At 30.0% G+C, this 15,018-nt stretch overlaps 2 protein-coding genes across 2 annotated transcripts; both read left to right on the top strand.

Moving 5' to 3' along the window:
• The first annotated feature begins 1,399 nt into the window (after positions 1-1,399).
• LOC100805854 (protein RETICULATA-RELATED 1, chloroplastic) lies at positions 1,400-4,789 on the top strand. Its single transcript, XM_003531534.5, has 8 exons — positions 1,400-1,980; positions 2,284-2,448; positions 2,579-2,671; positions 2,748-2,863; positions 3,300-3,398; positions 3,490-3,795; positions 3,940-4,104; positions 4,250-4,789. The coding sequence occupies exons 1-8, from the start codon at positions 1,651-1,653 to the stop codon at positions 4,533-4,535; spliced, it is 1,560 nt and encodes a 519-aa protein (XP_003531582.1). The 5' UTR covers positions 1,400-1,650; the 3' UTR covers positions 4,536-4,789.
• A 221-nt stretch (positions 4,790-5,010) lies between these two features.
• Positions 5,011-6,267, top strand: LOC100806377 (elongation of fatty acids protein A). The gene has a single exon (XM_003531535.5). The coding sequence runs from the start codon at positions 5,260-5,262 to the stop codon at positions 6,058-6,060; it is 801 nt and encodes a 266-aa protein (XP_003531583.2). The 5' UTR covers positions 5,011-5,259; the 3' UTR covers positions 6,061-6,267.
• Positions 6,268-15,018: the final 8,751 nt, after the last annotated feature.

Raw genomic sequence — 15,018 nt, forward strand, 5'->3', positions numbered from 1 at the left:
GAATGAATATGTATATTCAAAATTACTATAACACTCAAGTCAGTAAGAATTTTACCATAATAATAATGTATATTAAATGCTTACATAATACAATGCATTGACGGAACTTATAAGGTGAGAAATAAATTAAATACAGTACAAGCCTTCTCATAGAGAATAATATTCTATCATCTTAGTGTGGCAATAAAATAATTTTACTATGGGTCAAGATGTGATCCATTATTCATAAGTGTGTGTAGAGATTAATAATCTTTGTTAATGAGTTTAATCAATAAAATGTTACATTTTTTAATGTTCAAGTTTCCAACTTATAACATTAATGTCCTATTTTGTAATTCAAAATAGTAACATATTCCTATAACGCACGAAGATTTTTTAAATTTGTAATAATTCGAACATTTAATTTATAATTTATAAGATGAGAAATAAATTAAACATGGTCCAAGGCTTCTCATAGAAAATAATATTCTATCTTAGTGTAACTAAAAAACAAGTCTACCATAGATCAAGATGTGCTCCATTATTCGTAAGTATATGTAAAGATTAACCTTTGTTTTATAAAAAAAATAGATTAATCTTCGTTAATGAGTTCAATTCAATCAATAAAATGCTACATTTTCTAATTTATCTTTTTTTTTTCTTTCTAATGTTCAAGTTTCTAACGTATAACATTAATGTCCTATTTTGTAATTCAAATCAGTAACATATTCCTATAAGGAAGCACGAAAGATTTTTTAAATTTGTAATAATTCGGACATTTAATTTATAAAATAAGATTTGTTTGAAAATATAAAAAATATCATAAAAGATATAATATAGTATCAATTTGTTTAAACTTTTAAAAAAATTATTAAAGGCTTAAAATAAACTTAAACAAATTGCCATAATATTATAATTAAAATGATTTTGAATAGATTCGAGTTAAAAAAATTAAAGTATTCAATTTTTTCAATATTAACAACTCATGATTTTGTTTTCTGAAAACAAATCAATTCTAAATATATTTTTAAAAGAATTATACTTTCATAGTCACAAATAATAATTATCTTTTATCAATTAAAATAAAACTAACTATTCTAAACTGTCAAAATATTGGTTTAAAATATGAACTATTTGTTTTGTTTAGGTGAAGATTTGTAAGATGAAATTATTTAATCTGTATAATTGAATTTATGAGGAATGAAAAATAACTTATATTTGATCGGAGAGAATAATATTTTTAGGATATACTTACAGCTTTCTTTAAGTATAGTTAAGCTTCCAAGCTTGTGGGAGATAAAAAAAAATTTAAGGAGAAAATAAGGAAACTAAGATTCTAATTAGTGTGGTACAAAATAAAAAAAGTGAAATTATTTGAAAGATTACAAGTATAAGAAAATTTGTGGCCAATGATCAAGGGAGGGTGAAGGCGGGCGAGTGGCGAGTGAACTCAGTGGGTTAGAAAATAGAATTGGGTTTTGGATTGGGTTGTCGTTTCGTTTATCTACTCTCCTCTTGTTCATTTCATCGCCTCTCAGCCACCTCCCCTTCGCTCCTCTCTCTCTCTCTCTCTCGCGCGCACTACAATCAAAGTCATGAAAGCATTTTGTTCATAGAAGAAGAAATTCCTCTTCCTATTAGATTAGGGTTTTTTTCCCATTCAATTCAATCATGCTTCCGGCACTGTCTCAATTCAAGGTTAACCATGTGGGTGTGGGGTTCAATTCGTCCCCTAACCCCATTCCCATGCTTCCCGCGCTCCGTCGCAGCCGCTGTGTTGTCCTCTTTCGCCTGCGATCCTATTCCTCCACAGACTTCAAAATCACCGCCCACGTCGAAACTGACTCCACCGTTCACTTGGAGCGTTGCTTTAACGCGCCCGTCGCTTCCCACCTCCCTTCCATTTCCATGAAGGGCGGCCAGTATGGTGCCTTCGGTGCCGTTACCTTGGAGAAATCCAAACTCGATATGTCGCAAAAGCAAACAAGGTCTAGCCCCGAGGTAACATTAACATTTCCCCTAGGGTTTCCTTCTAAACTTATCAATGCATAATAAAACAATGTTCGGTTTTAATTCTGTATCTAGATTTCAGTATTCTTTGCATGAGACCTATGTGTGTACTGGGTGGGTGGTGCCTTTTCATTTCTGTTTTTATTAGCAAATTAGTATATGGAAATTCCATAATGTTCCTGAAAATATAATTTTTTAAGTTTGCCCAATGGCATCGTGTAGCCCATGTAGCTGACTTCACTTGTTGTTAGTATTTGCCTATTTGGAAATTCATTTTCATGCTTTTGTTTGCAGCTAGACATTGGGGGAGGTGGGGGAGATATCGGAAAGAAAATCAATCATGGTGGTGGTGATGGAGGTGATGATGATGGGGACGATGACGATTACTTTGATGACTTCGATGATGGTGATGAGGGAGATGAGGGGGGCTTGTTTAGGAGACGGATACTTTTTGAAGAGGTTAGAAATATTATTTATTCATTTTATACAAGAATAAGTTTTTTTTACCCCTTTATCAAACGTACAACTTTTTTATGGCTTTAATTTGATGTTTCCTAAAGAAATGAAATTCATTCTGTATTTGTTGAAGCTATTTGACCGAAAATTTGTGGATGCTGTGTTAAATGAGTGGCAAAAGACTATGATGGATTTGCCTGCTGGGCTTCGGCAAGCTTATGAAATGGTACCATGTTTTTTAGGTTATTTTTACTTGTTTAGGCTGTTAAGCATAGGGTACTGACTGAATTTTTTGCTTTTAGGGGTTGGTTAGCTCAGCTCAAATGGTAAAATTTCTTGCAATCAATGCCAGGCCAACCACCAGTAGGTTTATTTCCCGAACTCTGCCTCAAGCACTATCAAGGTCTTTCATTGGCAGGTAATTTCAATTATGTCTTGGTTGTCTTAAATTATTTTATTCTAATATAAGAAAATTTAGAATCTAATGCCGCCTCACATTTACCCTCATATTTTTTCTTCTGAATCATTAGGATTTTAATTTTATTTTTGTCTTTAGGGATTTTATTTTAATTCTGGTAATTAGGTAGATTTCAATTTGAATCGGAGTTTGTTGGTCTATACATAGAGACAGTCATTTTGAACCTAATGCAGTTTTGGTCCTGATTAATAATAATTTTATTTTAGAGAGACTGAGTTTAATGAATTGAACAAGTACTTTTGCACCTAGTAGAGTGCTCTATTGTTTTTTTTTTCTTCCCCCCTCATGCCCCATCAAATCTATTGAGCTTTTAACTTTCTTTCTGGAGTGTATTTGTATATACTACTATCTCATATATACATCTTTTATTGTGCAGGTTGCTTGCAGATCCTGCATTCTTATATAGGTTTCTATTGGAGGAGGCTGCAACAGTAGGTTGCTCATTGTGGTGGGAGATAAAAACTCGGAAAGACAGGTGTGTTATGTATTTAAAATGATTTGGAAGTTTGTCTGGTGTTCTTAATGATGAATTAGAGTACTAATTGTTAACTTCAATTTGACTATAGGATAAAGCAGGAGTGGGATCTTGCACTCATGAACGTGATGACAGCAGCAGCATGCAATGCACTAGTCGTGTGGTCCCTTGCTCCTTGTCGATCATATGGGAACACTTTTCGGTTTGACTTACAAAATACATTGCAGAAGCTTCCAAACAATATATTTGAAAAGAGCTATCCACTTCGGGAATTTGACTTGCAAAAGAGAATTCAATGCTTTTTGTTCAAGGCTGCTGAGTTGTGCATGGTTGGTTTGAGTGCTGGTGCAGTACAGGGTGCGTTGTCAAACTCTTTGGCTAGTAAAAAGGAGGGGAGGTAAGCAGGGTTGAAACCCAACTTATGTTCAATAGCATTCAATTCATTTAATTGTTTAATACTATAGTTTTACCCATGGTTGGTTAAATTATGAGTGCTATATTAATTTTATCTTTGCATATGTTGTTCCTGAATTGTCTGCAGATTATCTGTGACAGTCCCAAGTGTGAGCAGTAATGCTCTTGGTTATGGTGCTTTTCTTGGAATTTATGCTAACCTGAGATATCAACTGTTATGTGGGTTTGATAGAGCAATGATGACCCATTTTGACGTCATTGGAGTTGCCTTGTTCTTCAGCACAGCATTCAGGTGGTGCTTTTTTCCCGATCAAATGAGTTGTTCATCAACAATGTCGAATTTGTTTTAGCAAAAGTTACCAATAGTTTTATATGGTAGGGGAAGAAAACATTTTATAGAAGCTGTTTTTTTAGTGTTTATTCTGAATTTTATGCAGGGTCTTGAACGTTCAATTAGGAGAGACCTCTAAGCGTGCCTGGCTTGGAGTTGAGGCAGATCCACTGGCTCAGTCGGATGACCTCTTGAAAGTTTATAACAGGACTTCTGAGAATGTAGAAAAGTCATCCTCAAAATGGTTTATATCAAAGAATGCGGTTGTTTCTGGGCTTGGACTCCTAGGCATCAAACAAAGGAATGCAGACGGGTCTGGTTCAGAATCTTCAGCTCCTAAATCTCGCCGGAAAAGGATTGTTCGGAAGAAGGTTGCAGCGGGTTCTGCTTAGTATCTTCTGATGTAAACGTGGTCATAGTCCAATTTTGCCGTTTGCTTCTTCTGGAGGGTCATTTGTGGTTTACTGGCTGCTTCACCAAGTCCGGGGGGTAATTAGTGGACCAAGATTTTTCATCACATTGAGGGTTTTGTTTTTAAATTTTGTTAGGAATTCTTATATTGATCCTTTTGTGTTTTGCTATCTGATTCTGTACTAGTATATATTTTGAATCTTTTAAATAAAGTAGAGCAAGTATTTTTTTTTTCTTTTACCTATTGGTCGAAACACCCACGTCCATATAAACCTTAATCGAGAGTCGCGTATAGTTCTTATACTCTTTTATCTCGAGTCTGTTTATTCTTGTCTATTGTTCTTGGCAGTGAGAACATATATCAATAAAACAATTAAAAATCAGTCTGATAGATGCATTAAAAAATTTGGTCATATATTTGTATATAAATGAGAAATGAGAGAAGCATTTCGAAAGATAGAATCAGACACCTTTTTAGACAATATTTCCACATTTTCTTTCATCTTTATTAATTACGAATTTACGATTCCTTATCCTAATTTAAATTGAACAACACGGTTCCAGGGAAGTTCTGTCCAACAAAAATCTCGACCAATAGCTATATTCTCTCATGGCTGGAGATTAGGTAGAGACAAAATTGGGCAAGAGATATGGGGTAGTTTTTATGATGCTTTGGGGAATGAATTTAATATCCATCTATCGAGAATGAGTTTGATGTCAGCACTGGAATGGTGGCTGGTATACCATCCCAGCATCCAGAAGTTCTCATGGAAGCCTCCTCACACCCCTTTCTCCTCCCCTCTCTTCCTTAGTCTCTCCATCCTCAGCTACCTCTCCCTCACCCTCCTCCTCACCCTCCTCCCTCTCCCACCCTTCCCACACCGCCTCCTGAAGCCCATCACCGCCCTCCACAACCTCCTCCTCCTCCTCCTCTCCCTCCTCATGCTCCTGGGCTGCTCCCTCACCCTCCTCATCCACACCCCTCACCTCCGCTGGGCCGTCTGCTTCCCACCCCACACCAATCCCACCGGGCCCCTCTTCTTCTGGGCCTACATCTTCTACCTCTCCAAAATCCTCGAATTCCTCGACACGCTCTTCATCGTCCTCTCCCGCTCCTTCCGACGCCTCTCCTTCCTCCACGTCTACCACCACGCCACCGTCCTCCTCATGTGCTACCTCTGGCTCCAAACCTCCCAATCCCTCTTCCCCGTCGCGCTCCTCACCAATGCCTCCGTCCACGTCATCATGTACGGTTACTACTTCCTCAGCGCCCTCGGCATCCGCCCCTCCTGGAAGCGCGCCGTCACCGACTGCCAGATCATCCAGTTCGTCTTCAGCTTCGCAATTTCGGGTCTCATGCTCCACTACCACTTCTCCGGATCCGGATGCTCCGGGATTTGGGGCTGGTGCTTCAATGCGGTTTTTAATGCCTCTCTCTTGGCCCTCTTTGTTGATTTTCATCTCAAGAGTTATGCTAAGAAACGCACTCTTAATAAGGACTCATGAATTCCTCGTCCATTTCATTGGTAGCATACTTTATCTTCTGTAAGACAAGAGAAAAAAAATATTCATTGGAATTCAATGACAATGTTTTTTTTTTCCTCCTCCTTGTTAAAGGATTATTACAAGATAATAATGCCTTACATTACCTGTCATCTTTATTTTCTTTCCTTTTTCCTTACCATTCAAGGGATGCAACTTTTAATCCGTTAATATGTGTGTTTTGGATCAGATTTAAGATCAAAGTAGAGTACTGTGAGCGGGATCAAATTTGATTTTGACTAAAATTTTCTATGTTTGATTATCTTAGTAAAATCAATCAATTTTAATATGATTATAAGTCTTGTTATATTTATTCAATTTTGAATGTATTTTATCTAATTTATCCTCCAATTCATGAGTCATATGCTTAATAGTGTGTTATATCATTTTTTTAAAAAAAAAGAAGAAGAAAATGTTATATTTCAATTTAATTTTTGGTGCATTTGTGTTTTATTCCATTTTTCTTAAAATGTAAAGGAGAAAATATGAACTTAGAACCAATGATTTTAATTTCTAAATTATCATTTTTGGGGTTTTTGAAATGGACTGTATTGTATTTTGAGCTTACAGATCCAAAGCGGACAATTCCGTCAATGTAAGGAAATTGTGGTGGAGATGGAAATGGGAACAGGGTAGCGGTCTTTCTACGTTCACGCTGAGAGCTGGAGCGACCAAAGGAAACAAAGTCTTTATTTATTGTGATTAAAAATAACTGATGATGAATTGGAATTATTAAAGTTAAATAATAGTAATAAAATATGAAAGTTAACATTATTGTTGTTATTAGTTTTAAATCTATTTTTCTTAATTTTTATAAAATAATAATCATATTTAGTCATCATTATATATCTTCAAATTTAAAACATTGATGGACCTTAATATTTCTAACAAAATTTAAAAAATGACAAAAATGATAAATCGTGAAAATATAAAAAATAAGAATAAATTTTTTAAAATATAATATATTAAACTAAAACAATTAAAAAAATATAATAGATAAAAAAGTAATATTAAATTATTTTAAAATTTAATAGAATACTAATATTTCTAACATAAAATTAAAAAAAAAAGATACATTTGAAGAATATAAATAATCATAATAAAAATTTTAAAACTTAATATATTAAAATAAGATAATTGTCAAATATTATGGATTAAAAGTGAGACTAAGCCGATTATTAAATATGTATTCCTTTTATTTATTTATTTATGTTAAATTTACTCAAATATCCTCACCACTTAGCCCTCCTCTCTTAGACCATCTTAGCCCTCTACAACAACTCGTCTCCTCTCACCCTCTCCCATGCATCAAAGTGGAAGAAACTCGTCATTAAAGCTCAGATCATGCAGTTCTACTCCATCTTCCTGGTTTTGGACCTTCAATGTCATTTTTTATGCTTCTCTTCTTGTTTTGTTTTGTCGACTTTCACAAGACGACTTATGGTGCATCCTTCAAGAAAAGTAATGTCTCTGTTAAACCTAATTTCAAGCCCTTTTTTTGTTCTGATCACACTCACAAGTGATCTGTATTATTACCAAAAATTTTGTATTTCTCAAATTGTCTTTGTATTAATTAATATTTTACTAAACTATCTTTAATTATTTTACAATAAATATTATCATATTAAGATTTTTGTGTTTTTGTCTTCAATTGGTATATAATGAGTTTAGTTATCACAATCTTACTTATACAATGTATTTGTTTTTGTAGCTTTTGCTTGCTAGTTTTTATGATATTGTTTTATCTACATTGTACCTTTGCCATAATGGATAAAAGGAGAAAGAGTTGCTCCCACTTGTATACCTTTCTTTTTTTAATATTAATAAGTGTAAGATAATTTAAACGTATTTAGTGAAATTAAATATTTTCTCCCTTTTTGTTTTCTTCCTTCATTTATCAATAAGAATTTTTTACATAGTTTTAATATCAATATGGTAATCTTATAAAGTCATAGTACGTATAATTGAAAATACATAAATAAATAAATAATATATTAATAAAATATGATAAATTAAAACAATAACTTCAAAATTTTAAAATACAATAACATACCCGTGCCATCGCACAGGTTATAACTACTAAATTAATAGAATAATTTATTTTTTTCTCTTATAAGAATTAAAGGAAATGACCGATATATATTAATTAATTAGGTGAAAAATAAATAAGTAAAAAGTGTGATGATAAACCTAATAGTTTTAAGGACAATGTTAAAAAATTAATACTCCTAATATTAATTAGTACTATTAATTAAATCAACTAAATTAGTTAAAAAGTGTTATATTTAAAGACGGATGTAGTAAAATTTACATTAAAGAACAGGAGAGATATATGTTGGGCAAATTGTTGAAATATTTTTCTTTTGTTATGTGTTGAAAGAATTGTGTTAATAGAACCTAAAAATTTCTTGGAAAAGAGTCTCTGCTTTCAAAGCATAACCAATAAAAAAAAGTAAATAGTTAAAACTTTATTTGTGGCAATTGATAAGTGTTAGTTTTTAATCCTAAAACATGTCTAAATATAAAGCTAGCTAGCATGTCCACACGAGGTCAGGGAGGAGGGAGAGAGTTCTTTGGAGATGGAGTCTGAATTTGTTTGGTTGGAGTGTGGAAGTGAAAAATGAAGCAAGAGAAAAGGGATATAATTGATGTAAAATATTTTTTTATATTGGTTATAATTTTTATTAATATAAAATTAATTTTTTTACCTCAATTAAATTACAAACAATATAAAAACTTTAGTGTTCTTTTTTGATAAGTTATAAAAATATTATTGTTTTATTTTCTTGTCTATCAATAAAAATTTGATTGTTCTGTCAATATAAAATTATCATCATGTTTTTTTTACATTCGATTATTTAACAAACAATGTAAAATCAGAAATTAACCCGCTGTTAAATCCCTTTTTGCACTGGTGAATGAAATTTCTTTCTTATTCATTTTTCTTTGATTAATTGAAAATATCACGTGCTTATTAGTCAGATTTTACGAAAAAAATCCATTCTTACTGTTTAGCGCTATGTTTTTTAAAGGTTGTTTAATCTAATAAAAACCGTCAAATTTAATAAAACAGTTTTTTTTTATGTATCTAATTTTTCAATACACACTTACCAAATTTCACAAGATATAAAAGAAAGTTTTTCCAAATAAGGTAAATTATTGATACTTGTCTATTTTGAAAAAAAAAATATAGAGCCACATAACAATTTGGATACAAATTATACATTTGAAGTGGGAGAGAAAGAAAGACAAAAAGAGGGAGAAAGCAAAAGAGTAAAGTAAAGAAGCATTGCAAGGAGAAACACAGTGTATGATTTTTCTTTTTGAATTTTATGTATTCATGTAATTATCATTGACTTAAGTGTTACTACTTACTTGCTCAATCACTGTTACCTTGGAATGCTATTCTAATAATATATCATTTTTCTATCACCTTAATTGTTTTTAGGTTATGAAGATAGTCTTCTAACATATTTCTTCCCATTAGTTGTTTTAGTTGGAGAACAAAGCAGTCACTCATGGTGAAGAAAGGTCCATGTTTTCATTACAAAATTAATTGTAAGTCCTCTATCTCTTTCTGTGGTTGTTGAGAATTTTGTTAGATTTTATTTTATATCATATTTTAAAATATTTTCTCAATCAAATCAAGTGATGAATGGGTAAATACATTGTTTCTCTTAAAAAAATTGAAAATAAAAGGGATTTAAAAAAAATATTAAGTTGAAAAAAGTTAATCCTACCCCTCTAAAATGATTTTGGAGTGTATAAACATGTTATTTTTTGTGTGTGAATATATAAACATGTCATTTATTCAATTAAAATAGAATTTAGATTTTTTTTAATGCGTTGAGTTCAAGTCTTGTTAATAAAAATTGTGATAGGAAGAAAAAAATTCATTAAATTAGTGATTAGTCAAATTTTCAATAAAGATTAATTATTAATAAAATTGATAGAGACTTTTATGTGTATGTGTGAAAAGAAAGATAGATAGAAAAAGAAAATGGTAGATATGAGAAATGATGTAAAAAAATACATAAATAAAGGTAAGATAGAAGAAAGCCAACATGTACAAAAATATAATAACTTTATTAATTAAATACTAGAAGAGTTGGAACGGTTATCTTATCTTACAGATCTTAAAATTATATATTTACTAAAAGTATTAATAAAAATGTAATATAATAAATTTTGGGATTTGCTCAACAGAAATGTTTTGCTCAATATAATAAATAATTAACATAAATGTTTGCGTTTTTATATTTATAAAAAAGTATTAATAAAAATGTAATATAATAAATTTTGGGATTTGCTCAACATAAATGTTTTGCTCAATATAATAAATATTAACATAAAAATAAATTATTTCCAAAGAAATTGATAAATATACAAAATAACTTAGAAATTAGAGAGTCAATTTAAGAAAAATAAAGTCATTATTAATATTTTAACATAAAGAGAATGACAAAGAAAATATTAATGAAATTTCCATTAATAATATGATTGATCATTATCACTTATAAATTTTTATAGAAAAAAATATTAACAAAGACTTTTTTTTTTCTCTTATATATATTAAAAAATATAAGCTAGAACTGTTACTGTATAAACGAGTAATTTCCGACACCTACGACTAATTTACTATCATATTGAATTTTAATAAACTCAAGTTTAATTGTAAAAAAAAAAAACTCTTTTTCTTTCTCTTTCAAATCTCATTTATTTATACTCTTAAATATTTTATTATTAATTTTTACTGCAATTTTTTATTATTAAAATTTTTATTTACCCTAGTTTTAATTTATTTTAATTTTATTTGAATAAATAATGTCCATTTTATTTATTTTATATGTTTTAAATTTATTGAAATTAAAAGATACGTGTACAATATTTTTTTAGAAGTTGTTTAGAATTTAGGGCGAGTTGGTAGAAGAATTTTTTTTATCTCCGGAAATTCATGATTTCTTAATTTTTGTAAATCATGAATCTTATAGGGATGTATATGGGTCAATTTGGGTTGAGTTTGGTTAAACTCGTTATTCAATCCAATCAAATTTAAACGTGTTGGTTTGAATTAATTTTTCAAAAAATAAATTAAAATTCAACTTAAACCAATCTACTTGTAAATCATTTGGGTTGAATTAACATGCCAAAATATTTAAATTTGTTTGTTAACACATTTGAAATCCAATATTTTTATAAGCTAAATTTTTTATTAACCTCTGTCCTACTATTTTGGTGTGTTTTCGAGTTCCGACATAGTTGAGGTGTGATTGCGAATTGTGACTCAATAAGGTGTGACGGATAGAAGATGGGAGTTGAAACCCTAATTTCATGAGAGTAACTGAGTAAAATTGTGAGAACTGAGAAAAGAAGAGACGATCTCACTTTTAGTTATTAAGTCTAATAGTAATAGTAATTAATTTTTAAATTTTAAAAATATATTATATATAAATAATAAATAATAATGTAATACAAATTAATGGGTCAATGGATTGGATCAATATATTAAAACCCGTAATCCAATCTAAAACTCAACGAATTTAAATGGATTGATTCGAATTTGACTCAAACACAAAAAATATTCAACTCAAACTGGTTTAGGTCAATTATAGTTCACGAGTGACATGATTACTATATTTATTTGATCGATCATAAATATTCTTTGAAAATGTTAATATGTGCGTGTGCGTGCGTGTGTTTGTTGGAATGAAAGATTTCCACATTTAGTTTATATCAAACATTTTCATAAGCTTCATTACAATTTTGATTAAAAAAAGAGATATTTGATTTTTTATTTTAAAAAATTCACAATTTTATTTTATGTTCAATTTTGCCAATATTTTCTATTATATCTAAACCTAATTCATTTCAGGTACCATCAACAAATAATTTCATTAATTAAAATTAATATAAGAAATAAAAGAAATAAATATAGGAAAATTAAGGATTAGATCAAAATTTCAATTTTTTTTTAAAAATATTAGATGAAATATCTCTACTTTGAAATAATAGTCCAAATTGTGAATTGAACAAAAATATAGAAACAAAAATTATATTTAATTTATTATTTACCATATTAAATGATATAATAAGAGTAATATGATATTTTTATGATAAAAAACTTTTTTTTATCAATTTTTTAACCAAAAACTTCAATTCCAATACTTTCCAATTAAAAAGAAGTTTTGGAGAAATTAACCTTGGTATTGAAATACAATGTTTCCATGAAATTTTTATAATTTAAATAATAGATCAAACACGGAAAAAATTTAGATTCCTAACAAGCTCAACAACAACAAAAAATGATTTCTAATAAATCAAAAACTTTTATTATAGCAAACACCATATTATTAGTTCTTTTTTATTTTAATTTGATATATACCATATTAATTCCTAATTAAGCACTTCCGAATCTTCTCTAAAATAAACCCACTTGTGAATCTATTTCTTTCTTCCTTGTATTGACATCCCTAGTTAATTAACATAATTTGAACAGCTACTCTTCTTTGGCATAATGGACCAACTGATAAACCATTGTTGTGTAATGCCTTGTGGATCACGATACAAGTTGAAAGGACACCTTCTCAATTAACTCCCCAAGAATGTCCTTCGGTTACAAAATAAGAACTTTAGAAATGTTCCACCTACGACAGGAAATGGAAACAATGATAAACTAACCCCATTTTAATTTCCATCATATAAAAGAGGACCAGGTAGCTGTTTTCATCTCAATTTCTATCATCGATTGATTGGGTTCTATATATGATTCAATACACATGCAATACTACCATATGAAAAAAATGAATTAGTATTTATAGGAAGAGGCGTAATTATTGACAAATTTCACATTCATGTCAATTTAGATTTTTTTTTATAAACTTTTCAGTAAGACGATTCTCTCATCAAATGACACACACTTTCATGCAAATTCATGTCACATATTTGTTCCCCAAAATCAAACTCTCGAAATCCACGAGAATAGCTTTGCCCTCTCTACCATACCATGCTCATCATGTGGGTCATTAATAGAAATTTGTAAGCTACATTTATTAACTATAGTCAGTAATTGTTTCATATTGACTAATTAATTACATTGCAGGAGCTAGGTAACTATTTCATTAAAACTTTTTATACATATCTATATCTAATCATTAGAAGCTTTAATGAATTTAATTTGCTTAGGTGGGACAAATTCAGATTTTTGGAACAAGATTCCGAGAAGGAAACGGTCACGGGTGGTGTACAAGCAGATGACACCAATGGATAAATTTCATAAGCAGCTTTTGCGTTTGTATCAATGGGAAAGGCAATCAAATAATGAGTCATCCCTCAAACTAGAAGAAGAGAGTGTATTGGTGGATAACGTGAACAACTTCATACCCACAAATGAGATAGGACTTGGAGTCATTCTTCTTAATAAGACGGATACAAATCCGGGATCAATCATATGTTCCTCAACAGATAACAAAGCGCAACATGAATCATCTACAACTGTGGACTGATTGGCGTGTGCATTGCACAATTAATGTTTGATCCTTTGATTTGTATGAGTCTTGGCTTGCATAAAACTAGCTCAAAGAAACTGTTCTTTCGGTGCATGCTTATGCTATTATAATTATGATTGATTTGTGAGAACAATTGATACAATTGTATGTGGACCAACTCGTATAGTTGTCTTTTGATAATTATATTGCCTTACAACTTATGTTTAAAAAGGTATCAAGTCATTTAATTTATATTTTATATATATATAAATAGATAGATATAAATAAATGGTTTAGGTTGAAAGAAAATTACTTAACGAGTGTAATTGAATTAACAACACATGTTGAATTTGTTGGTAGAAAAATATCTAAATTTAATTCTCATAAAATATATTTTTGAGAGAGACAATCGAAGAACTTTAAGTATGATTAAACTTCAGATAAAAAATTAATTTTATGATCGATTCAAAGAATAAAAATTTATAAAAATACTTGAGATCCTATAGAAAAGTCAAAGATCTTTGGTTGAAAAAATTCATTTAGTTAGCTTACTATCTATGTGTGGACCATAAGTCTCTTAATATGAATGTGAGTCTTCTTTAACTCAATATGCATAACTCACTTATTAAACGGATTGGTGTGTAAGTTAATAGCTAAGCCTACATGTGAACTATTTTAAACCAAGTTAAATATATGATATTATTATAGATATTAAAGGAGGTTTTAAATTAAGTTTCTATCCAAAACTTATAAACCAAAAAATGAATTTCATCTACAAAACAAAATTTTTAAATTTTTACCCCTCAAACCCTAAAGTCACATTTCAAAAAATATTTTTTATATTATTTCTTCTTCAAATTTTTAATTTTTTAACTTGAATTTTTAAAAATTATTTCATATCTCAAATCCATAGTAAACCAAATGTAATTCATGCTTATTTGATTTAGAGTGAACTGTGACATTATTAAAGTAATAAAATGTAATTCATGCTTATTTGATTTAAAGTGAACTGTGACATTATTAAAGTAATAAAATTTAAGAGTCGACATATTCTTAATTAATTACTTATTTCAAAAATAAGTTCATTAATTTTTTTTTGCTAAGCGTGAGAATAACTTGCACAAACAAATAGTATTGCTAAATTTTCTACGAGGCATCATTTCGGAAATAAATTTCATACATGCACATATCCATAAATTTGGAATGAATGTTCAATACAAAGATCAAACAATTTATATTTTAAATGTGTATATTTTAAGTTGAATATTTACTGAGATGATATGTATACGAATCGTCCAATCCTCATCCTCACAAACTCCCATTCCATGCACGTCAAATGTCGACAGACAATGTAATTGGCACTATCAACGGAGGTAGTTAATCCTTACAGTGCACTTCTTAAATTCACTTTCATCATCTTTGCTGTTAATTATTTTCT

This window comes from Glycine max, chromosome 8, assembly GCF_000004515.6.
Source record: "Glycine max cultivar Williams 82 chromosome 8, Glycine_max_v4.0, whole genome shotgun sequence".
NCBI classification, from domain to species: domain Eukaryota; kingdom Viridiplantae; phylum Streptophyta; class Magnoliopsida; order Fabales; family Fabaceae; genus Glycine; species Glycine max.

Bases quoted from the DNA above. Each gene is read 5' to 3' on its own strand.
- LOC100806377 (XM_003531535.5), top strand. From the start codon at position 5,260: ATGAGTTTGATGTCAGCACTGGAATGGTGGCTGGTATACCATCCCAGC.
- LOC100805854 (XM_003531534.5), top strand. From the start codon at position 1,651: ATGCTTCCGGCACTGTCTCAATTCAAGGTTAACCATGTGGGTGTGGGG. The intron at 2,672-2,747 runs GTACCATGTTTT...TTTTGCTTTTAG, and splicing joins TTCGGCAAGCTTATGAAATG to GGGTTGGTTAGCTCAGCTCA. The intron at 3,399-3,489 runs GTGTGTTATGTA...ATTTGACTATAG, and splicing joins ATAAAAACTCGGAAAGACAG to GATAAAGCAGGAGTGGGATC.